The sequence below is a fragment of the Wyeomyia smithii genome, chromosome 2, assembly GCF_029784165.1.
Source record: "Wyeomyia smithii strain HCP4-BCI-WySm-NY-G18 chromosome 2, ASM2978416v1, whole genome shotgun sequence".
In the NCBI taxonomy this organism is placed as follows: domain Eukaryota; kingdom Metazoa; phylum Arthropoda; class Insecta; order Diptera; family Culicidae; genus Wyeomyia; species Wyeomyia smithii.
In genome coordinates, this window is record NC_073695.1 from 9,211,928 (window position 1) to 9,238,220 (window position 26,293).

General features: G+C 40.5%; 2 protein-coding genes across 2 annotated transcripts; one reads left to right on the plus strand and one right to left on the minus strand.

The window, feature by feature from the left end:
• Positions 1–5,132: 5,132 nt before the first annotated feature.
• Positions 5,133–6,567, minus strand: LOC129722770 (snurportin-1). The gene is made up of 2 exons (XM_055676495.1): positions 6,489–6,567; positions 5,133–6,421 (listed from the first exon to the last, which is right to left on the minus strand). Exon 2 carries the CDS (start codon positions 6,389–6,391, stop codon positions 5,318–5,320), a length of 1,074 nt encoding a protein of 357 aa, XP_055532470.1. The 5' UTR covers positions 6,392–6,421; positions 6,489–6,567; the 3' UTR covers positions 5,133–5,317.
• Positions 6,568–19,239: 12,672 nt separating this feature from the next.
• LOC129722485 (deoxynucleotidyltransferase terminal-interacting protein 1) lies at positions 19,240–21,128 on the plus strand. The gene is made up of 2 exons (XM_055675935.1): positions 19,240–19,593; positions 19,653–21,128. The coding sequence occupies exons 1-2, from the start codon at positions 19,378–19,380 to the stop codon at positions 20,832–20,834; spliced, it is 1,398 nt and encodes a 465-aa protein (XP_055531910.1). The 5' UTR covers positions 19,240–19,377; the 3' UTR covers positions 20,835–21,128.
• Positions 21,129–26,293: the final 5,165 nt, after the last annotated feature.

Sequence of the window (26,293 nt, forward strand, 5' to 3'; positions counted from 1 at the left end):
TCCCCAGGAAATACGGAGAGTGCTTAACATCTTTCATCGATCGGAGAGCCTCAATGGAACTGAGACTGTCCGTAAAGATGAAATAATGGTCCGTGGGCATTTTTTCGATAATCCCTAGGGTGTACTGAATCGCAGCTAATTCTGCGACGTAAACAGAAGCAGGATTATCGAGCTTATGGGAGACGGTTAAATTGTTATTGAAGATACCGAAGCCAGTGGACCCATCAAGAAGTGATCCGTCAGTGTAGTACATATTGTCGCAGTTGATGTTTCGATATTTATTGGAAAAAATTTTAGGGATCTGCTGCACACGTAAATGATCCGGGATTCCACGAGTTTCTTCTATCATGGATGTATCGAAAAACACAGTAGAATTAGAAGTATTTGATAAGTCGACACGATTTGGAATATTCGAAAAAGGGTTAATATTTTGGGACATGTGATTGAAATACAATGTCATAAAACGGGTTTGAGAATTAAGTTCGATTAACCTTTCAAAGTTTTCAATCACGGGACGGTTCAAGACCTCACATTTGATTAGAATACGAGAAGACAGGCTCCAGAAGCGGTTTTTCTATGGTTGTACTCCAGCTAAGATCTCCAAACTCATCGTATGGGTCGATTGCATGCAACCCAAGGCGATACGCAAACAACGATATTGTATTCGCTCCAGTTTGATCGGATGTGTGTTTGCTGCGGAGCGGAAGCAGAAACACCCGTATTCAATAACAGACAATATCGTTGTTTGGTAAAGCCTTATAAGGTCTTTTGGATGGGCTCCCCACCATTGTCCGGTTATTGTACGAAGAAAATTCACTCTTTGTTGACATTTTTTCATCAGATACCTCACGTGACAACCCCAGGTGCCTTTAGAGTCGAACCAGACACCAAGATATTTGTGTACCAAAACCTGAGAAATCGTTAATAAACCCATTAATTGTGTTTGAAGCTGAGCAGGTTCATGCTTCCTAGAAAAAACTACTATCTCAGTCTTCTCCGGAGAGAATTCGATACTTAGCTGTAAAGCCTAAGCAGACAAATTGTCCAAGGTATCTTGCAATGGTCCTTGCAAATCGGCAGCTTTGGCTCCTGTAACAGAGATTACACTGTCGTCTGCAAGTTGTCTTATCGTGCATGAATTTGCCAGACATTCGTCGATGTCATTTACATAAAAGTTGTAAAGAAGGGGGCTTAAACATGAGCCCTGGGGAAGACCCATGTAGCTAATGCGAAAAGTTGCCAAATCGCCGTGCGTAAAATGCATGTGCTTTTCGGACAACAAATTGTGCAAAAAATTGTTCAAAATTGGAGAAAATCCTTGTCGGTGAAGTTTACCCGAAAGAATGTCAATAGAAACGGAATCAAAAGCCCCCTTAATGTGCAAGAACGCAGACGCCATTTGTTCTTTGCGAGCATACGCCAGCTGAATATCTGTTGAAAGCAACGCAAGACAATCATTCGTCCCTTTGGCACGGCGGAGGCCAAATTGAGTATCTGATAGTACACCGTTTGATTCGACCCAATGGTCTAAACGACGGAGTATTATTTTTTCCATCAATTTCCGGATACAGGATAGCATTGCAATCGGCCTATAAGAGTTGTGATCAGAAGCTGGTTTCCCTGGTTTTTGGATGGCGATCACCTTCACTTGCCTCCAACCCTGCGGTACAATGTTTTGCTCCAGGAACTTATTGAACAAGTTCAACAAGCGCCTCTTGGCATTGCCGGGTAGATTCTTCAACAAGTTGAATTTGATTCTATCTAACCCAGGCGCGTAATTGTTACAGGACAGGAGGGCAACTGAAAATTCTGCCACCGTAAAAGGTGATTCTATGGCGTCGTGGCCCGGAGACGCATCGCGAACAATGTTTTGCTCAGGAACAGAGTCCGGACATACTTTCCTGGCAAAATCAAATATCCACCGACTTGAAGACTCCTCGCTTTCGTTGACCGTTACGCGATTCCGCATTCTTCGGGCTGTGTTCCAAAGAGTGCTCATCGATGTCTCCCTCGACGTCTCGTTCACGAACCGACGCCAATATCCGCGTTTCTTTGCTTTAGCCAAACTTTTAAGCTTGGTATCAAGCTTCCAATACCGTAAATAGTCGCCAGGTATACCTCCCTTCTGGAAGGCCAAAAACGCGTCGGATCTTTGCGTGTAGACATCGGAGCACTCTTGGTCCCACCACGGAGTGGAAGGCCGTTCTTTGATCGTTACGCCGGGATATTTCTTCGTTTGGGCTTGCAACGCGGCGTCGAGAATCAAGCCCGCGAGGAAGTTGTATTCTTCAAGTGGTGGATGATGTTGAATCGACTCGACCGCTTTTGAAATCATTTCCTCGTATAACTTCCAATCGACATTCCGTGTGAGGTCATACGGAATGTCAATTGGTCGCATGCGAGTTGACCCGTTTGTCATTGAAATAAGAATAGGCAGATGGTCGCTACCGTGAGGATCGAGGATTACCTTCCAGCCGTAGCGACGTCGAACATAAGGATAGATCCAAAGCGCTTGGGCGCGCTGGAGGTTTCGGGATACGTGTCATTTCACCGTTGTTTAAAATAGTCATGTCGAAGTCATCGCAAAGGTTATAGATTAAAGAGGAGCGGTTATCATTGTAGGGGGAACCCCAAGCCACACCATGAGAGTTGAAGTCTCCCAAAATCAAACATGGCGAGGGAAGAAGTTCTATTAAATCAAAGAGCAACCGTTGCCCAACCTGTGCTCTGGGAGGAATATATATTGAGGCAATACAAAGCTCTTTACCTTGTATTGTCATTTGACATGCGACAACTTCGATGCCTGGAATCGAGGGGAGGTTAATACGATAGAAAGAATAGCACTTTTTAATCCCTAAAAGTACTCCTCCATATGGGGTGTCTCGATCAAGGCGAATAATATTAAAATCATGGAAGTTGAGATCAATATTTGAAGTAAGCCAAGTTTCACAAAGGGAAAATGCATCGCATTTGTTTTTATTTATCAAAACTTTAAACGAATCAATTTTTGGTAAAATACTTCTACAATTCCACTGTAAGACAGAGATAGAATCCTTCATATACGCAGTTGAATTAGGCATCGAAGGATACAATCGCTGCAAGGAGGGGCCATTGGGCAGTCAACTGCTTCAAAAATGATCTAACTGTTGGGAGGAATGCTGTAAGAAAAATTTTAATTGGATCGGGTACATTGCAATTTTCAAAAATCCAGTCCACAATGTCAGAAAATTTCACTAATCCAGAGTTTGTTTCATCAACTGGATGTGCAAAAGGAACAACTGGGGTTTTAGATGTTCCTGGCAGTGCTGGGAACTCCTTCTGGGACGTTAAATTTGCAAGCCCAGGAGGAGTTTGCGTCGGTTTTTCCGCAGCACTGTTTGGTTTGTTCGTACTTTTCATTACACTTTGGGAAATCTTAGGACCTTTACGGGGAAGTTTAGGAGAAGAAACATTTTTCCTCTTCCTAGACTCCCCAGGATTGGCATAAGATGTTCCCGCTGATGAATCGTCAGAATCGGTTTCATCAGAGGGCAACAGATCAAAGGGGTTCGATGTTATGGTAGAAGTGGTCACGGTCTTCTTCAGCATCTCAGCGTAAGAACGCTTTGAACGCTCCTTAAGTGACCGCTTGATTTTATCTCTGCGCTGCATGTACACCGGGCATGTGGAGAGCTCATGCTGGATTTCCCCACAGTGAATACATTTTTCAGCATTAACACTGCAAGAATCTTCCGCATGAGTCTCCCCACACTTGCTACATCGTGCCTTATTGCAGCAGTAGGCGGCTGTGTGGCCTAACTGTTTGCAATTGGTGCAATTCATAACACGGGGTACATACAATCGCACAGGCAGACGAACCCGGTCGATCGAGACGTGGCTAGGGAGTGCAGATCCGGCAAACGTAGCGCGAAACGAGTCTGACGGAGTGTAAACGTGTTTACCGCCGACGAGAGACATGGACCGCAATTGCTTACAATCCAAAATCTTCGCCTGTGTTTCGGTATTTTTGAAGCAACCGGTTGCGCTTTTTAGGATACACTCGACAGACAGACTCGAATCGGTTATGACACCGTCGATCTCCACGTCTCGTGCGGGTATGTAAACGCGATACTCGCGTGTGAAGAGCTCAGAGCAAGCGATAGCATTGGCCTGTGCCAGATCACTGACCACGACACGGAGCTTGTTAGGTCGGACCTTGGAAATTTCGGTCACGGCCTTGTACCCCTTCGTCAGGTCTTTAGAAATTTGCAGTATGTTTAATCGCTTTGAATTCACTCCTGCCTTTGGACGAAAATAAACAATATAGCTGCCCTGTTGAGATCCGTCCGGGGAAAGCCTGGGGCGAGGGGGGACTGGAGAATGAACAGGGGAGGGGGTAACAGAAGGGTCAGGATCAGGGGGGCTCGGGGATGGTGGCACGGGAGGTGAGGGATCTATATCCATCGCGCTAAATGTAGCGCACTAGCGCCGACAAGAACACGTACCTATTTACTTCTTCCTTCCAGCAGTGGTTGTCCGATCGTTCGAAGCTGCACCCAAAGCAGCCAGCAGCACCAATACAGCCACCAGCAGTGAGCCGGGTGTGAGATCACTAAGCACAGCGACACGACTCGCCTGTCAACTGATGGCCTTGAATTAGAAAGATCTATTCACTGTGCACAGATCAAAACTGCAGCTGGTATTTTGCACCAATACAGCCAAAGTTGCGAGCCGGGTACAGAACGTAGCGACACAACTCACAATCTAGTTGGCCTTTAGCGCGAATAATACACTCTTTTGTTTGGATATTCGTACACACGGACCGGATTGTAATAGAACGACCACTTTGCACGTCCGTTTCTGTCGAGTGTTCGACGCGGAATGATCTAATTTTATATGAAACGATAGATAATGAACTATTTTCAATGATTTCACATCTGGTCGTGTGTCAAATCTTTTCGAAGTACTTCGAAGAAGTCAATTAGATTCTATTTTGTCCATGATGTACCTGAATGACACACAATGTATTAAATTTGACAATTCTATATTGCCCTTATTACTAATTTGTAATTTTGCGCAACTGAGTTAACAAAAACGTCTCTGTGAAAATTTTGACGGAAGTTTTCGGGCATGAAATTTTCTAAACTTGCAAATGGCGAAATGTTCGATCTTAGATTCTAAGTCGAAAACGCTTCTTTATTATTAATTCAACTGATTAAGACAGTTAATCTATTCTTAAACAAACAAGATAATTATCGTTTAACGTAACAAAAATAGTCATTACGATAAAATTACACAAAATAAGGAAACATAGTTTCCCACATAAATCCAAACCTTTTTATCCTTCCATTTCGAGCCTCCGCATCTCATCCAGTTCTTTGCGTTGCCAATCCTCCTCCTCGTGACTCTCATTCGCTGCATCCACTTCCTCGCTTGCCGGTAATTCATTCAAGTTTTCTTCGGTAGCAACTTCCATCGCCATTTCTCCTAAATTAGGGCGATACTTTTTCGCATGTTTCGCATCGAAATAATCCATGTATCCGCGGTAACCGAGAGAGGCATAATTCTTTGGAACACGTTCAAAATAGCCCGGATTAACCACCGATCGCCAGCTTTCCCCGAGCAGATCTGGCACCATGAAAGGAAATAGCCACGTTACCAGGGGTGTCTTTCCGTAAATATAATTCGATTCTTTATGGTAAAATAGGAGGCCGTCCAAATGAGTTTGGTTCACTGGGAACATTGGAAAACGGGAGAGACAATCCGCTATTTGACTGGGCTCAGCACAATCGAACATTGGGAGAATTTCCAACCGCCAGCCTGACTTCCAGAACGTTATAACTTTCTCTTGCCACAAATCTTCCTCAGCCTTACAGCGTAACCACTGGAATCGCATTTGACAATCACACTCTACCAAATCCATTTCATTGTACACCAACATATCGATGGCATAGAAAGTGGTTTTCTGAGAAAAGAAACAATCCAGAACCGTTATCCGTTGTTTCTTGCTTAAACGGGTAGTAAATCTGAGAAATGAACGTCCATGTTTATCGTAAGCTACAGCAAGTCCTTTGCGTATCACCAGTAGGCAACGTCGGCCTACCGGACATGGAACGAGAATCCAACTGCTCAAGTCTTCCGGCCGCTCGTACATCCATTCCGAAAGTTGCGCCTTGTAGCGGTAGAGTTCGTTAGTCCAACCCTTAAATTTCCGCTGCTGAGGTATCTCCTCTGTGTAGGCTTCGATTTGCTCCAGTAAGCCGGCCCGCGACTGATCGATTTCGGTTTCGCGGTTGCGTTTCTGCTCCTCCAAAAGTGACCGACGTCGATCCGATTGGCGCTGTTCCGTTCGGGCTTTGTTTTTGTAAAGTTCACTGAACCGGGAGTTGCTGCTGTCGTCCGAGTCAGTCATTTTCGACGGCGCTGCCTGATTCGCCAGGATCTACATGTAGAAATATAGTTAGCAGATAATACTGTGAGTTGTATTTTGTAAAGACAATTTCAGTCACCTGTAAAGCCGCTAAGACCGCCTAACCGCTCAATAAAATCCTAACGAACATATGTTTGGTTTGATTATAACGTCTTATGTCAAAATCAGACAAATGAGAAGTGTGAGTTGCACAGCCGAATCATCTCACAGAAACATGTGAACAGTGATGTACGATGTTCATACTAGTTGTTCAAGCATAAATTGGGTAATCTAAACTGAGAATTCAACAAAAAGAAATGATTTTAGCACAACAATTTTTGAAATACATAATAAATAAAAAAAAATCTGCACTACACACAATCTTAGTAGAAAAGCATGATCGTTTATATTCCCAGGTTTATATCACTTTAGACAACAGTGGAATCCGAGTGAACATTGGATTGAAACACAAATATAGAACAAATCGTTGGAATAAAACAAAACAGCTCAATCTTTACTTCTCGCAGAACCCAAGAGCAGAGTTGCCAATAAAATTTTCGATTTAACTGGAAAAAGGCGGAAGAAAAAACTGAAAAAAACTGGATTTCAAATAAATTTTAAAAAAAGCAAAAAAAAAATGATTGTGAGAGTGCTTTTCTGTTATGGGAACTGAATCCAGTGACAGTTTTTTATACAGGAACTAAAGAGATAACTCTTCGCAAAAAAAATACTCATTTTAATCAGAACTGTTTTGTTTCGGGCTTACATTCTGTTAAAATCATGTATTGAAAAATTTCCTCTAACAGCAGCAAAATTTAAAATTACGCAATCAATCTATATCAAAATTGAAAAAATAGAGTAACATTTTCTTTCGTTATATAAGTGAAGTTGAAATTTCAATTATTTTTGACTTCGCTATCTTTTTGTACCTAATTCTTTTAACAATTTTTTAACTGCTACGCAACAGAAAATAAATAGATTTTTTTTAAATCTTTTTGTTTGGTTTCATCTCAACCACGTTATGCTGTCTTTAATTTGACTGTGTTTCGTGCGAGAAGATAGAATACTGAAAATGCTGTTAAGAATTGTTAAAATAATTTATCAATCTATAAAATTTACGTTTTAAAAATATTTCCAAAAATCAATCGGAGCTCAGTGAATAAAAAACTAGATAAAACTGGCAAATATCTGAAAAAACTGGAAGATTTTGGGAATGAACTGTTTAACTAGATCACTTGAAAAAAACTGGAGAAATCCAGTTTAAACTGGAACATTGGAAACCCTGCCCAAGAGACTCTTCACGAAAGCATATGTGGAATAGGTGCTGTCTAGAAGCAAGCAATTTATGAGACAGGGTGTTAAATTACAAGTTAATAAACGCTGTATCAATCCCTTCAAAGACCATCTTTCAAACTTTGTTGTTTGGTCCATTTAATGGAGTTCAAATGTTGTCTGTAATCAATTCTACATTCTTTAATTACTGAGCAAATGTTAGAAGTTTCCTTTTGTCGAGCTGCTTTTGTCACTCAAATTAAAGCAATGAAAACAATTTAGGATGAATAAGAATATTTATAGAAAGTATAACCGGAGTGGTACATTTAACAGAAACGTTAAGAATAATTGTGATGAGTGTAAGAAAATCCTGTTTGAAAGGAGAAAATACCCCTGAAAAGTGCATTTTAAGAATATCACCAAAATAAGCCGATGTCAAACCTCTTAAAATCGTTTTTTTCGAATTGGTTTTTCTTGAAATAGGTTGCCTGACGCACGGAACAGAACAGAATCAAGCAAAAGTTATACGAGTCTTTCTGAGGACCCCGAAACATCTTCGGACTTTGATGTAATTGAGTCGACTGAAACAAATGAGTTAGAAAATTCAAAAGTCTTTCGTCTGAACTCCACTTCTGTCCTACTCCTGATACGTTCATGGGCTTGGGGTTGAGCGTTTGTTCTTTTCCGGTCTCCATCGAAGCAAGTTACTCGTCAGAGTTGTTCCTGAAAATTAAAAGAAAGCCACAATATTCAAAGTGAGAGACATTATTGGAAATTCTCCAAGTCTTGGTCGTTCCTATTTTACTTTGCTGGTTTTCGTGTTCTACTTTCCTCTACTGGACGGATTTTGTGGTCATTCTATATTCTAAACATTGAAAGAGCTTCTGGAGATAATTCGACAAGAGTACGACGATGTCAATATTCCAATAGACTCACGAACTTTGATGGAAACACCTCGAGGGGTCGGAATGACTATTAAACTATTGTCACCAGGGGCTCGAAGTGTGTTTGAAAAATGATTTCAAATATCTTTTTAAGCATATACAAATAGAGCTCAATTTCTATCCTTAGAGGTTCAAAGTTTCAATTTTGGTCAATACTTTGAAATATACACGATACTCCGCCAATGGCTGTAGGAATATTTTTCTCCGAAATACATCGTTCCATGCGGGGTATGGATTGCTTGGCGTTCTGGAAAGTATCATTCTAGAAGATGTTCTGAGTAGCCATGTGTACGAACACTTGCTTTTTTTTTGGCTGTTACAGTATGTTCATGTAGCCCGTTAGCTCAACAAATTTTTGAACGCTATATCATAGAATTCAAAAATATATATGGAGAAGAATACATAACCAGTAATGCTCATTACTTTGAAAACATAGTTGAAGATGTATAAAAGTTGGGACCATTGCCTACCTATCATCTTAACCATTTGAAAACGCATTACTTCAAATCAAAAAGTTGTTACGGCAAAGACAAACAATTTGGAGTAGGAGGCCAACAGACTTCATGAGCAAAGTGCGGCAGTACGAATTAAGCCTCAGCATAACTGCATATTAGAGATGGTCGGGTATGGGAAATTTGTTACCCGTACCCGACCCGTACCCGACTAATCGAAAATTTTCAAACCCGTACCCGACCCGAACCCGACGTCTGGTTTGTTTAAAATTCCCGTACCCGACCCGAACCCGAAAAATATCTATTCCAACAACCCGTACCCGACCCGTACCCGAAAGAAAAAAACGCCGAAATTGCTTGAACCCGACCCGTACCCGACCCGTCCTGGAAAAACACCTGGGTACCTCACACGTTATATGGACTGATTGTCATATGTGTTTTTTTGAGATGATGGCCGGAGTTAGACAAGAACCGAGTGTGAATGTGAACGAATGTTAATGAACCCAGAGTTCCAGGCCGATGGTCCACTATAAGGAAGAGGTCCACTATTAAAAGTGCATGTCTGGTAAACTTAAAAATAAACGACGAGTTTTATGTGAACATCGCAGAAAACTGAAATCTGAATATTATAATAAGGTCAAAGTTAATATTGTTTATAACTTGAGAAAAATTTAATAATTCATTTGCATTTGCCGAAAACCTTCAATTTTTGAGTACAGATTCGATGTTATCGATTCAATCTAAAAATCGGTATAACAGATATTTCTGTACATGCGGCATCCCTGGTCACAGTGCAAACCAAGACTATGCTATTACTGTCATATCTCATATACATATTTGCTTCGTACCAAACATTTCAATGCACAGTGGAGAATCGGTGGCCACCCGCCTGAAATTTTTTTTTACGTCAGCTGTTTCATAATATTTTTCCATTGTTGCTAAAACATTAAAAGGCTTTAATCCAAAATTTGAGTGCAATATCATGAGATCTGATTTTTTGATGACTTTTCGAAGTTTGGCATACTGACGTTTTTTGACATATGTTTTTAAAAAAATCATTACTTCAAAACGCTCCGCAGCTTCAATGATAACTTGGATTGATTTTGGCGTCAAAGAAAAAGTTGATTTGTAGTTATTGTGTATTACCAATTTTGTTTTAATTTAATAAAAAACCTTTTTTCCGCAAAATTTGGTTGATTTGAGGAGTTGTGCCAAAGCTACGTAATTTGTTTCTGTGGAGAGGACGCCCTGTGGCGTTGCTTGTGGTTGAATATTAAATTCTATTTAGTAAAAAAGTAAGGGAAAAAGTGCCAAAATCAATAAAAATTAGGTTACGTGCTTTATGGACGGCCTCAAATAAAAAATGGAATGGAGATTGGTGTTCAGCACCCCAAAACTAAGTAAATAGCATATTTTTGTCACATTTATCCAAATTTTTTTTGCTTAGTCAGCCTTTTAAGTTGCCTTACTGTACAATGCTCTGCGAGTTCCTTGACAGATATGAAAAAAGCCCGGCAAAAATTCCAATCAACTCAAAACTGTTGCAGCAAGAACTATTCACTTTCACATTAGAAAAAGATAGCACGATGTCATTCCCTTGGTGCAAAGACTGCCGACAACTGTCAGAATAGGTATTGGCCGATCTCTCGTTGAGTGAGAATGGGCAATTTTTTCTCCGATCTTTCCGATTATCGACACTAAGAAAACACCTAGGTTTGAAATGTTAAAAATTAAATTCTCATAATGCACGAAAATCGAATTACCCGTACCCGACCCGTACCCGACCAATTGAGAATTTTTCAAACCCGCACCCGACCCGAACCCGAAGCCTTGGTTTTTAAATTACCCGTACCCGACCCGAACCCGTAAAATATTTTTTGGCGTTACCCGAAACCCGACCCGAACCCGTCGGGTACGGGTCGGGTACGGGTTTCGGGTAAAAATACCCGTACCCGACCATCTCTACTGCATATATCCTAATAGCAAAAGAACAGGTGAGCAGGTCTTGTCGCCTTAGCGAAGACTTCATTATGGAATAATCCAACAAATAAGTTCAAAAATTGTTAGTCTTGGCAGCAATAAATGAAAATAGCGAAGTAGTTCTCAAAGGCAAGGAGGTTAGTCCCCCTGGTTCTGTGGTTAGCGATGTCGGTTGTCAAGCTCTCCCACACGGTTATGATACCGGGTTCAATTCCCGATCAGGTCGAAGATCTTTTCAAGCTGAAAATTTTCTCGACTCAGCACTAGGGCACGGTGTACTGTTTAAAATTATTCGAAAGTTCCACAACATTTAACAGCGGGCTTCCTAAAATTTTAGTCTCGTATTTGTTTTATTTGTTCCATAACATTTGGTTGGTAGCATTTCGAAATGTCTAATCTTGCATTATTCTTTTTATGAATTGATCAGATTTGTCTAGAATATTAAAACTAATAAGTTTCAGAATCGGAATGACATCGTTATACGAAAATTAATCATACATTAGCTAATTTGGGCCTTTTTTGACATGGGCTGACGTTGAGAGACCAAATATCAAAGCCTGGCATTATTTGTAGTATTATATAATATTAATTTATAAAATGACGACTTCCGTTTGTCGAAAAGTTAAGAAAAAAACATGGGGCAACAATGGGGGGACTAGGAGAGGCTTTAGCCCCTCCTAGAAAGTTTTAGCCCCCCCCCCTTCAGAATTTCTCAGAGAATGATTGTATTCAATATATGTAAATACATTCCATACTTCTTATCAGAGCATCAAAATCAACACTAATCGAGATGTCATTATTCATTGGCTAAGAACTAGCACTGCACCCAGGAATGACTCGTGCTGTATCGAGAAGTTGTTGCCATGCTGCTCGGTTTTGGGCTGTGTTTTCCCATTTCCACAGACGTCTCATCACCCGCAAGTCTCTTTCGATCTGGTAGAGCCATCGTGCACGCTGGCTTCTCTAGTAGCCGGCATGCTTGTCTTTTCTCCCTAGAAAACCTCTAGAGTGCAGGAGAACATCTTGCACTGCAAGAACAACTGCTCTCACACTAAAGAGCAAATCCACGCTCATGATAGAAGGGGCGACAAACGATTTTTATCTGCTGAGCTTCCTGAAAGCACTGCGGTGAAATCCGAAATCTCTCCCTTGCGAGACAATGAACTATGGTGTACTTTCTCACGTGTGGACATCACGCACAATAACTACACTGCAGAGCTATCTGCGGTACGTTTCACAGTTGGTTTCTTGAGCATGGCAGAAGAGAAAAAGAGATTGGGAGAAAAAAAAATAGACTGCGTTGCTCGTGCCGCTCGTGCTCTGGTGGAATTCGTTTTCGCAGTGTAGCTACACGAGGACTACACTTTTGCCCGGTAGGTTTTTTTTTCACCTTCTGGACTACTCGCCAGTGGACACTGTTGTGTACTTCTGTGTTTTCTCTGTTGTTTCTATCAGATGTGGGGTGAGCTGTAAGTGTGTTTGTCTCTCTGTAAGCTGGTTGAGACACTTTGGAGTGGAGAATGACAAGCATGGTTGCCGGTAGGGTTGTTGAGGAGAAGTGATTTCACAAGGTTGTCGGCTGGCACGACGTGATCGGCCCACCGCAACCTACTGAATTTCGCCAGGTGTGCAATGGGGTTCTCTCCAAACAGCGCGTCCAGCTCATGATTCATGGACTGTTGTTATTATCCGTCGTCCGTTTGTACTCCACCGTAGATAGTCCGCAGAACCATTCGTTCGAAAACTCCAAGAGCTTTAAGGTTGTAGTGTGTAGAAGCCCCATGGAAGGCACCACGTGGTTGACTACGAATTATCATTGGCACTAGATTCGGAAATAGTTAATGCGTTGCTTATGAAAACACTGTCTTATATTTTCAGCACCATAACAAACAGGTACCTTAACTAGTACTTCCTATAATGAAAAGTTGCCGTATTTTGACAACACACAAACGTCTTGGTATGCTGGCATTCGAAATATATTGGCCGTCAAATTTTCAGTGTGAAAACAGTTTGCAACTGTGTTATCAGAAAAATACCTCAAATCTTCTCTGTCGGGTTAGCACACAGAGGGATCAACATTATATCCGACATAACATTGGATATCAATTGTCTTTATGAAGACAACAAACAAATTCTTGAAGGTTTAATTTCAATCTACATGCACTCTGACTGTTAAAACTTGTTTGCGTTGTTGAGTATTTATTCCATTCCTATTCAGTGATGTATGCACAAACTGAAATTCGGTAGCACTTCAACTCCTCTTTTGCTAAAAAAATTAAACATATTTAATACAATTTATGTAACAAACAACTTTATGTAGTTCTACATCAACCTTGCGGTCGTATAGTCACTGTATTTCACTAGTCTGGCGGAGTGGAAAACCATGCAACTGGCAACCCACTTTTTTCACATTAAAATCCTGACACCACTGGATATTATTCATGTTGCATATGACTTCTTTGAAAGTAAACATTTGATGTGAAAATGAAGTGCGTTTATAACAAATGTAACAGCAATTGGCGAAGGACAAAAAAACAAACTAGTTTATTCCGGTTTCCAAAGAATGCGGAGATTAGAGGAAAATGGCTAAAATTTTGCGAGTTACCTGATAATTTTGTTGTTCCGGAAAGCTGTCGACTATGCAGTGTAAGTAAATAAGACCGAACAGGAAGAAATTTTTTAACTTCAAATCTTGAATGTTTTCAGTTGCATTTCGACGAAAGTTGCTTTTACATGTCACCAAGTGGAAAAAAAGTTAAAACGAACGATGCAGTCCCTACTATTGAATTCGTTTCCGAGATTCTGGAGAGCTCTTTTACAGAAAATAGTGATAGCGATTTATCAGATTTGAACACAAGCAGTCAGTATGAAATAGAAATGGTTTCGATTCCCGAAAGGCTGGAGTATATTCATGTTGAATTTTTAAATAAAGCGTTTTTACATCCGGAGGGTTTGGGAAGGATGAAAATTGATCAACTACAGGTTTGTGTTACGAGCTGTGAAACCTGCGACGTGAAACAAAGGTGCTTTAGTGTTTTTGAATTAGTACTAGCAACAAGAAGCTAAAAAGAAAATTGAAGAACATAAAATATATCACAGGTGATGATCAGTACCACTTGCTTACAACGGAACAAAAACAAATTAAAAAATGGTCAAACGACAGCATTATTGAAGGCTTACGTACTAAATTTGTTTGCGGCCATACCGCTTATGAGGAAGAACGAAAAAACGGTTCCTACCTAGCGCTAGAACGCTGCGAGAGCGGCTGCAATTTTTGCATTTCGAAAGCGGTATTTTGAATGAAATTTTTGAACTGTTAAAGCATAAAGCTGATAGCATGGAGGAGCCAAACAAAAATTGCGCCTTATTGTTCGATGAAATGGCCATCCAACCAGGTGTAAGCTTTTGCAACAATATCAAACAATATGTTGGAAAAATAACACTACCAGAACATGAAGGAGTAGCCAATCATGTAATGGTGTTTATGCTGGCTGATCTGCGGTCGCGTTGGAAGCAAGTAGTAGGGTACTTTTTTAGTGGTGATTCAATTAAATCCAGAACAATTAAATTAATTACGGATAACATCATCCGAAAATCTGAGGCGTGTGGTTTTCGTGTTCATGCTGTTATTAGCGATTGCAGTGGTAATTTGTTCAATTTGCATTCACAGCACCTAAAACTAATAGAGGGCTATGAGCGATTAAATTACTTTAACTAATTATACAGGATCTAGCAAAAGGTTTTTGAACGACTGTGGCGTTCAGCATGCTAGGGAAAACGTATTGCGCAATAAGCCTCTCGTTCACTCGTTCGTACACTGGAACTGTTACCAGATAGCGTTCATGTATTCAAAAGCATGGTACAAGCAGGGTTACCAATGTTCCAGTTTAAACTGGATTCCTCCAGTTTTTTTTCAAGTGATCCAGACAAACAGTTTATTCCCAAAATCTTCCAGTTTTTTCAGGTATTTGCCAGTTTTATCCAGTTTTTTATTCACTCTAGCTCCGATTGGTTTTCGGAAATATTTTTAAACGGAAATTTTGTAGATTGATAAATTATTATGACAATTTTTAACACAGGGTGGCGAAAACATTTTCAAGATAAAATTCCCTGATTTTCCCTGAAATTTAACCACAATTTCCCTGATATTTTTAAGCATTCGGCACAAAAAAGTACAACGTAGATCAACGCAAATCCGAAATCACAGTGAATACAGTATTCAATCGGATATGAAACCCAACAGTAGATGTCCCGAATTAATCTTTTGCGCTGAAAAAGTCAGTTTTTGCACTAAAAAGCCGCTCAAAAAAAATCGCGTCTTGATTTGAAAAAATTTCCCTGAATATTTGTCAGTTCCCTGATTTTCCTGATCGAAAATGGAATTTCCTGGCATTCCTTGATTTTTCAGGTTTTTCTAGGTTTTCGACAACCTGTAACAGCATTTTCAGTATACCATCTTCTCGCACGAAACATGGTCAAATAAAAGACGGCATGACATGGTTGAGATAAAACCAAACAAATAGATTTTACCAGACCATAAAAAAAATCTTCTATTTATTTTCTGTTGCGTAGCAGTTAAAAAAATGTTAGAGGACTTAAATACCAAAAGATAGCGAAGTCAGAAATAATTGAAATTTAAACTTCACTGATGTAACGGAAGGAAATGTTGCGTTAATACTTTCGTTAAATATAAAAGTAAATGGAAAAGCTCTATATCTTAATTTTCAGATAGATTGATTGCGTAATTTTAAATTTTGTTCCTGTTAGAGGGAATTTGTTAGTCCATAATTTTAACAAAATGTAACAAAACAAGACAGTTCTGATTAAAATGAGTATTTTTTTGCGAAGAGTGAAAGAGATATTATCCAAAACTGACACTGGATTCAATCCCCGTAACAGAAAAGCTCCTTCACAATCTTTTTTTCCTTTTTTCTAAATTTATTTGGGATCCAGTTTTTTCCAGTTTTTTCTTCAGCCTTATTCCAGTTAAACCGAAAATTTTATTGGCAACTCTGTCTGTAGCCATAACTGCCGCGGATTGCCAAGGCTTGCTTTGACTTTTTGCACCTACTTTACAATTGAATACTATCGATCGAAACTTTACTAAATTATCGAAAGTGTTATTATACGCATCCTCGTACACCCTACTAAACGATAGTTGCATAGATCGCGATGTAACAATTGTGAACCAAGTAGAAATAGTATCAATCAAAAAGGCAGTTGTCAAGACATCTTCTCTGTTGTTTTCTTAAGCGAAAACTTTAAGCGCAGCTGCTACCCCATGATTGACATATTTTGTTGATGTCTTAACTTCTATTTTGTCGAAGTTTGAGCTGGTTCGTTCGAAATTTACATCCTCTGGTGTCAATCCACGAGCTAACTTCAAGTCGCAGTCTTGTTCGTAAGCAACGAGTTCTTTAAAAAGGGAAATATCGGCCACTCTGGAGACGAGACCGTTTTCGTTTGTCGTTTGTTCATCCAACTCGATGATATGATTGGCAATTCATCCTTGTACGGTACAAGGTGCTCTAGTTTACGTCAACATAGACACTTTCAATTTCTGCTTGGAACTAGAAGAAATTTTCAAATCAAACTTCGACCGTCTCAAAACGATTAATTTTAGCTTGGATCAAGAATTTTTTAAATTAATGATAATGGTTCCGGCAGTGCATATTCCAACATGTCATTCGTTAAAAAAAATTATGAAAAAATTCATTTTGTTTCGATTGCGCATTTCCCGTACAGTAGTACAGCGTGAAAAGCGACAGGACAGCAAATCTATGGCAGTATAATGTTATCAATAAACAATTAATTAAACAAAGAGCACGTTATTGATGCGACGAAAGAAAATATTCCTTGAGATTTTGTCACATGTATAAATTTAACTTTATTGTGATATCATTAATTCATTACAATAACTAGTCTCGAAAAAATAAATAGCAATTGTCACAAAAAGTCCAATTATTGAGTGTAATTTATTCTGTATCTTTTTACGGCACGATTACAATACTTCAAATGCGAAAATCGACACACTATCGACTGGTTCCCGTTTTGACAGTTCACACTGGTTCCCGAAACCCAGTCCGCCAGACTACACTGAAAATAAATCGCATGCTAATCCCTAATGCTCGTTGCATATGAATGTCAATAAACGAACCTAATCATATTATTATGTCGACACATATCCATTTTCATTGAAATCCACGCTTTTTCAACGTGTTTTGGCATTTGACGTGTGCAAGCATTGAAACCTGAGTGTAAAATGATTGATTTTGGTATGCATGACATGGCAAACCGAAGTGTAAGACACTTGATTTTGTGCTGTAAACTGAAACGCAAGTGTATTTCACGTAGATATGAAATGTTTAATCTATTAGCACAGAAGTAAGTGGAATCCACTTGACAGTAACGTGTCGATTTTTTACAGTGTAGTAAAGAATACAGTGACTATATGCGGTCGTGGCTATGCATACAACCCTTGTGATTATTTTTTTCTCTGGTGTACGAGGTTGGCGTCACTGGTAGCGCTATCTGGTTACGAATTGCTAGTGCGAAAATCTTTACACAAATTTGAAACTTCACTTGGACGTCTCTCTGCGGTTGTACGTTGGTCAGGTGATCTCCAGGTTGAGCCCCCTCTAGAAATTTTCCTTAGTTGCGCTCATGAGAAAAAATGAAGGAGAATGCTCAAATAGTCACCAATTCAGTTTTTTTGGAACTAACAGGACTCCAGGAAGTAAATTGAAGTCTAACTTGATTTGGAAATCCAAATCGCGACAACCGGTTTCTGTCGTGTCAAACTAAAGGAAGTTCAAATATTCCCCAGCATTGATATTTTTAGAACCAGGAATTGAATATTGTGTAAGGTGTGCGATGCCATTTTAAAATCCAAGATGTCACCTTCTGAAAAGCTGTAAAAAGGTGATAAAAGTATTTGGATGTTTCCCAACATTATTACTTCCAGAAACGATATGACGCCTTGAAACCGACAATTTGTGTTTCCATAACGAGTCTATGTGAACACAGTGGAGCAGAAAATTGTGAACCTTACAACACTAGATAAAGGTGCAGCTTATTACTTTTGAAGTGAAATAGCAGCTAAACTAAAAGATTTAGATGCTCAATGTCAAAGAACAACTTGTAGAGTAGACTTCAATGTTTAATTAGTTTAACAACAGAGCCCATATTTATCACACATTTAAGAGAGAAGATTGCAGTTTAGTTCTCAAAAAAACGTTTGATTTTACATTTGTTCCTGCGCTTTTTATTCTCTCTAATTCGACGTTTTTAAGACACTATTGATTACGAAATTTTCTCAGCTTTCCCTCTATCACCCCTTACAAGATTTTAAGTGAGCTTCTAACACCCCGTATATCTACAGTGCCTTGCCTCTAGGATTTATATGAAATACACTAAAGTCGCTTTTTACGCGGGACATACGTGTCGCGTAAAAAAATCGCGTAAATTCCGGAATCCGCGTAAAAAAAACACGTAAATTCCGGAAACCGCGTAACAACCATCGTTAATTTTGCATTCCGAGTAAAGGGAAACCGAAATCCGTGCAAAAAAAAACCGCGTAAATTCCGGAATCCGCGTAAAAAACCGCGTAAAAAGCGACCTTAGTGTATAAATTTTCGAGTTAATCTCAACAGCCCTCAGTAACTTAACAACGAGAGCTGATATCGGTTCCCGAGCGACGTCGGGTACTCAGCTAGTAAAAATAAATAGCGTGGATAAAGTGGAGGTCAGCGTTTTTAGAGGGGAATGATATTTAAAATAATCTTAGAATAAGTAGTCTGGACGCATAAACGAAAGTAAAAACAGGCATGCCGCAAATAATTCACAAACTCTGGTGAAGTGGATTCCACTAAGATCTGCGCTGAAAGACATCCATTGCAAATTGAACTGGCCACATTCGTCCACATTGGCATATTTGTAGCTGAATACTCAATATTTGATATTTTCCTCGTGATTTTGACCACTTGATTTTGCTATTAGCGATGAGCCGTGTAGAGCATTTCTCAAATTATTTCTTATGTGAACATTTTTAATGAAACTGATGTATTCCTTTGTATGACCAAATTTATGCATGCACATACATTTGTTCATCATGATATAGTTACGTGTGAGATGCGAGTCAAAAAAAAAAAATCAAGCGGTCACTTTGGAAACTCACGACTCATCATGCATTGTTTGTGACACTCGTAGCTTAGTTCAAGGCGTATTCTCTTGGGCCTGCAAAATAGTTGCCTAGTTTTAGGCATTTTTCCCATTCCTGTGTAGCGGTAAGTGGCCACTCCTTCCCTGTCCGCGTAGCTAGAAGTAGCTTGTTGATTCGACAATGGTCATTCAACGCGTGTGGCGCTCGTCTCCCTCAACATCTTCGGCTGCTGCTGGAGCTTCTGCGAACACCACTGCTGCTGCAAGTGCCCATGCAATTACAGCAGCAACAAGTTCCTCTGAATCAAGTGTGACAGCAACGGGCGCTCCGGAAGCGGAATGTAGCGGTTCGTCTGTCAATCTTCAACTCACAGGAAGTGGTGGTGGAAAATTGCAGGTTTGAATCAATTTTTTCAATCATTCATACACTAGAACTAATAGGAGTTATTTCTGCAGCGCCCAAAATTAACCGGCGATGCTATGCTGGAAGTGTTGAAAAGACGCTATTCCGGCCGTTCATATGCGAACCAATCCTCGAACGATGCAGCGCTGAAATCATTAGAATTGCTTCGTGCCAACTTACAGTATCTGTTCGACAAGGAAATAGACGTGATCATCAAAAAGTTTAGTTCACTGTTCTTCATTCCAGCAGTTAAAAATATAAAGGAAAATCTAGGAGAGAATGCTATCTCCGAGGAGATCCTAAAGACGACTTACTGCTCACTTTTGGAGGCAAGCAAAGCTCAATACGTTGGCCAGATCTCATCCCCAGCAGAAAACTCACTGTCCAGAGCTAACACGCCGGGAATGGAATTAAGTGACTCCGATTCTAGCACAGACAATGTGGTTCCATCCGGAACCACGAGCCTCCTTCAACAGGCTCTGAAACGAAAACTTCCCGAACCAAATCAACCGGATACGTTTAAGAGGCAATACTTCCTGCAAGGTTCCCTCTACCCTCAAACCCAGTACCCGATATTGCAATCTCTTGGAAATGTTCCACCAACTCTAACATACCAACAGAACAGGCCCTCCATTTCTAATCTAGCCGTTTTCACCACAACTATTAGTCCGGAAACTCTATTCATCCTCGATTTTAAAGCCGGTCGAGCGCTGGGTGTGGCAGATTTTCGTGACCGACTGGCCAACAAGCATCCGGAAATCCTTCGATACTGTCCGGACAATCAGGACCGCGAGTGGCTGCTGCAGCAGAAGCAAATTTCTCCCCTAAATCGAAATGGTCGATTCTATCTGCTCGTTTTAGACGAGGTGAAAAAACTCGCCGAAAGAAACGTCGAGTATTCCAACAATCCGTATCTGAAGTTGGCCGATCTGCAAGGTTTCAAGTTAACGGAACTTATCTACGCTAAGGTGCAGAAGCTAATCAAGGATAGCGGAGAGCTGTGTGGATTGAAGGCGCCGTTGGCTTCGACCGTAACCACAATTTCGGCAGTAAGTGGCAGCTCTCAGCAGAGGACACGTGTTTCCTCACTCAGCTCCTCGCATGCCACATTAACGGCCTTGCTGGCGTCTCCGCAGCAGTCCACTGGTGGGACCTCGGTGGGTGCGGAGGCCAACTCGGCAGCCACGATCGCTGGTGTCGCGAATTCAACTACCAGTGGAGAAATGAAGACTTAAATGGTATTGACTAACAGAGAAAGATGTTTCCTATTTTGCAGGTATATAAAGTAACTGCGGAAAAAAGAGTAGACTAGAGCACAAGCGGTAAGCGCTTGTGCTGTGTACATATCGGCATTTTACAAAAGTTGCGATGTGCGGGAATATTTGGAAGGCGGAAAGACGGTTCGACTGAAGCTTACAAGTTACAACTATTACCAATGCATGTGTGAGGCTGTTCCTGTTTATATTTCTTGTATGTTTGCTGACTGTGTCGTGCTTTACATGTTTTTAATAAATAGATTTCACCGATAGCTTGGTAATGTGTATTTTTCATGAGGAAGACTTCAACTGTTTCTGCTACAGGCTGTAACCACAGACTAACAAGCATAACTCTTTGAACAAATTTTTAATAAAATCATCGTTAGTAACACTAGCGCTATCTGCTCCCGTCTTCGCGCTACGCCTTGTACTTCGACATTAGAACTAGTGTACGTGTGTGTGACAAAATATGTATGAGATTGCATGACAGCGCTCTAGATGTTGTTGTCGCGCGATGACTGTTATTCGATTGGAAAGTTTGAATGATCATTTTTTGTGGCGATGGAGCTAGGTTCCAGTGTTATGTCTGTTAGTCTGTGCCATAACTCTCCTTGAAGGTAAATAATTTTTTAAATTAATTAATGATAGTTGAATGTACGATTGGTTTTGGTTAAATATGAAACTTCAATGATGAGGCGGCATCCATGAAGTGCTTCACTTATACAGGGTGTTAGGAAGCTGGTTTAAAATCCTTTAAGGGGTGGCAGCTTTTTTTTGATGAAAAAAATTCTTCTACGCAGATGGCCAAAATTTAACTGCTGCAGAGTTATTCATTATTTTTCAGTTTTTGGTTATGTTTGCCTTTCATGAGGTACAACAAGATTGACAAGAAGAATGATAGCTAGCTCAATTCTGTTGGTTTCGTTAGAAAGCTGAGAAAATTTCGTAATCAATATTGTTTTTAGAACTTAAAATTAGAGAGAATAAGTAGCACTAAGGAAGGAACAATAGTGAAATCAAATGCTTTTTGAGAACTAAACTGCAATTTGCTCTCTAAAATGTGTGACAAACATGAGTTTTGTTGTTAACTAAATTAAACATTGAAGTCTGCTCTACTAGTTGATCTTTGACACCAAGCATCTAGTTTTTTGAAGTAGAATACTTCTCTCAGGAAGTTCGGCTACATAGGGATGTGAAATGAAAATCTAAAACCGAAAAAAGTGAAAAATATGTCCAATTTCATATGCTAATAAATCGGTTAGTATTCGAAGGAATTCCTTCGTTCTTGCAGCAATTGATTGGAAAATCTTCTAAGATTCTTCCCAAAAGAAGATAAAAGTTATTTCATTATTTACACTATTGTACTATTGAAAATAGTCAAGCCTTGTTAAAATAAAAAAAATCGAAACGAAAAATCTGATTGGTCATTATATGATTGCTTCCCAAGCACGATCGACAGAATCATATTCCTTGCAATTGAAAACATGCTATTTGGCCTATCTAAGAGCCTGTTTCAGCCGAAGCCGCTTATAATAGTTCTAAACAGCGACAACAGCAGTCGTTCTCCCTTAGCAGCAGCACTAGCAGTGCAGTGGATACCAGCAATGGCGGAAAGCGGCCAAAGCTGTGACGTAGCAATGGATGCAGCGGATTCCAGCAACGATAGCAGCTGGGCCAGCTGATGCAGGGACAGTGGATACCAATGGCAGCGTATAGCGGCCACAACTGTGGCATGGCTATGGATAGCGAACTAGTTACAGCGGATCTCAGCATCGATAGCGGCTGATGCAGTGAGGCACTTTAGTGAAATGCAGTCTCTGTGCAATAGCGGGCACTAGCAAATGCATTCAATAAAAAGTTGACTCATTTTGACAACACGTGAGCCGTCTAGTTTTGAGTGTTATATCAGCATTTCATTGTTTACTTTATCACAAGGAATACTTTATTCGCCCTGTCAGTGATAACGCAAAGATGTGATCGGCATCTTATCCGATACTAAAATGAACAACGAATTGTCCTTTTCAGTATGAAATGAAAACTTGATTTAAGAGTTAATATTTTCTAATGAGGTAGTTCACATTTTTAAATTTGTAAAAGTTATAAATTTACTTCATCTCCGTGTCTCAAAACGTACTGAAATATTTTTTCCTTCAGTCATGAGCACGACATCCGAAAAAATTTCATCTCAAAATTTAAAAATTGTCAAGCCTTAACCATGACAAGCAACATACTATATTATTGAAAATGGTCAATCCTTATTAAAGCGCAAAATTCGATTGATCTGATTAGTCAACGTTTATTTACTAGAAAAAATGACTGACACGCAAGCAGCCGGGTTATCTTTCTTGTAAAAGTATTTTACTTCAACCTTGCGGTCGTGGATTTGCACACAACCCTCCTGTTTTTTTAGTTTAGCTACTCTAAAACAGTTACATGGCTGTTGGATTCGTCGAGAGGAATCGACGTAACAGCACAAAGATAACAGACCCATCTTTCACGGAACGAAAAGCGCCGCTTGGAAGAGCTGAAGTGTGAGAAACTGGTGCAGCTGTGTCGTTCTCAAGAAACCCGCAGATTCTACAACATACTGAACGCATCCCGCGCAGGCTTTCTGTGGCAAGCTGAAATATGTCGGGATCATAGCTGCAAATTTCCGACACTGCAAACGAAAATGACAAAAAAAAGTAGGAGGGTGGTATTCAAGACACGACCGCATGACGTTGACTACCGTATTCTTATAAAAAAAATATTCCATTGAAGCAAATAGTAGAGGGAATTGCAAGGCTTCTTTTACAAAACTTCTGTAACAAAATTTCGAGGCACCAAAAGGTACCAGTTGCCGATTATTCTCGTTTACTGGTTAGTCCGTCCAGAATTCCAGCCATTTTAGTATTTTGCAGTGCCATTTATTACTAACAGCCATCAGCATAACGAGTAAAACCGGCACGAGATGACCGGTATTCTTGTCTTTCCTCCTTTCAGCTGCTATCACCTAGCGTCCGCATGTCGCTGGTGCAGTTTTGGAATCAAAATGATGGGGCGCCGGCCGCTGTCGTAAAATTAACACCAACAAACAGATGCATATTTGCAAGGTTTTATCCGCTAGCAGCAGTATTTTGTAATAAAACAGAAAATTCAATTAGCCGCTTCTGTAACAAAATTTCGAGGCACCAAAAGGGGCCAGGTGCCGCATATATCCATGTTTTTGGTCAGTCCGTCCAGAATTCTTTCAAGATAGCGTCCGTATGTAGCCGGTACGGTTTAGTAATGAAACTGATGGGGTGAAATGTTCGAACGGTACGTTTTATACCAAGGCTTCGTCAGATAAATAAGAAGAAGGAGGGACTACATAGGTGATGGAATGGTAAGGAAAAATTTTTCTTGAAAGCTGCGCCGGCCGCTGTCGTAATATCAACACCAACACAAACATGCATTTATGCAAGGTTTTTTCCGCTTGCAGCAGCATTTGGTAAAACAGAAAATTCAATTAGCCGCTTCTGTAACAAAATTTCAAGGCACCAAAAGGTGCCAGTTGCCGATTATAGTTTCCTGGTTAGTCCGTCCAGAATTCCAGCCATTTAAGTGTTTTGCAGTAGCCATTTACTACTAAAGCCACCAGCATAACGGGTGAAACCGGCACGAGATGACCGGTACTATTTTGTATTTCCTCCTTTCAGCTGCTATCACCTAGCGTCCGCATGTCACTGGTGCGGTTTTGGAATCAGAATTATGGGGCGCCGGCCGCTGTAGTAATATTAACACCAACAAAAAATGCATATTTGTAAGGTTTTTCCGCTAGCAGCAGCATAAACATCGGAACAACAATAACAACAAAGTCAGATCGATTGTATCCGTTAGTGTCGACTGTGCTTGGGAAGAGAGGTAGTGATTGGCTGCGCGGTATGATTTAGACAATCGATATTAATTACCAATTTTTCAATAGTGTATCTCAAACAAAAGTTTGTTTTTGTTACATAAATTTAACCGTAAAAGAATTTCTGATCGATTGATGCCAAAACCTCGAAAACCTGATTATAGATGACTGCAAAATAAGCGCTCAAAACCTGACCACTTTTCTCTGGTTTTCCCTGGTTGAATTACTAGATTTTCAAATTCAGGGGCCTAACTTCGATGTAGACGTTAGTCAACGTCAACAGCCTTCACCGGTGTCAATTTTCAATGAAAGTCCGGTTTTTGATAGAAATGAGATGTTTGTTTTAATATAGAAATTATTTGATTTGAGCCAAATCAATGAATGAAGTCGATGAACTAAATAAGCATCTACACTGGGGTCGCTTTTTACGCGGGTTGTTTTTATGCGTTTTTTTTTGAACAGAATATTTTTACAATAACGCGGATTATTTTTACTCGATTCGGAAGATTATTTGTACGTGGTATCAAATAAGTTTTCTATAAATATATCGAGTCTCATCTTATAAATGCGGTACAACTAACCGCGTAAAAAGCGACCCCAGTGTACATTGGCTGGCTGAACGGCTGGATAATGCGTAACATCGGGGCCAAGTGCGCCTACTGGAATAAAATAGACCCCTTATGTGGTCCTTAGCCTCTTATCCAGCCTCTCCTATCCCAACCTCCACGTGGTGCCAGCTAGGAAATGAGCAACCAAGGGAAGATCGGGCAACCAACCCCGGTGGAAACTTGGTCGTATGCTGACAGGGAAGGAGGGCTCTTTTGAGTTTCCGAGTGTTTGTCCTCCATGTTAGGACCGGCTCAAAACAGCGTCTGTACTCCAGGTTAGGGGCGGCCGATTACCGTCCTCGTGCTAACGTGGGACTCTAAACAGTGTTGCGCACGATGGTCCTCCGGCGAGAAGGACAGCGAGGTTGGTGCGCAGGCCTTACAAGCCGCCACCGTAAAACACTCACAAGTAATGAACGAGGAACAAAGAAATTCGGACTGCAACAATCGGCACAGACCCATGCGACGGAAACGGACTAACGATTGAAAATTCGGGACGTGGAACTGCCGGTCTCTCAATTTGTAAGAGTGCTTTCCGAAGTATTGAAATCCCGTAGATTCGACGTCGTAGCGCTGCCGCAGATGTGTTGGAAGGGCTCAATGGTACTTACGTTCCGGGATGGCCATGCCATCTACCAGAGCTGCGGCAACAAGCATGTGCTGGGGACAGCTTCTATAGTGATGGGTGAGATGCGGAAACGGGTGATTGGGTGGTGGCCAATCAGCCCTCGAATGTGCAGGTTGAGAATCAAGGGCCGTTACTTCAACGTCAGTATCATAAACGTGCACAGCCCTCCCCTCGGAAGTACCGAAGCAACAGGGATGAATTCTACGCGCAGTTGAAGCGTGAGTACGACCGCTGCCCAAAACATGATATCAAGATCGTCATCGGGGATTTCAATGCTGAGGTCGGCCAGGAGGAGGAATACAAACCGGTGATTGGAGCACGTTCTGAT

What these genes read in the sequence shown, in the direction of transcription:
- LOC129722770 (XM_055676495.1), bottom strand. Translation starts at nt 6,391, where the DNA reads ATGACTGACTCGGACGACAGCAGCAACTCCCGGTTCAGTGAACTTTAC.
- LOC129722485 (XM_055675935.1), top strand. Translation starts at nt 19,378, where the DNA reads ATGGTCATTCAACGCGTGTGGCGCTCGTCTCCCTCAACATCTTCGGCT. An exon ending in GTGGTGGTGGAAAATTGCAG is followed by an intron (nt 19,594 to 19,652) that starts GTTTGAATCAAT and finishes TTATTTCTGCAG; the next exon opens with CGCCCAAAATTAACCGGCGA.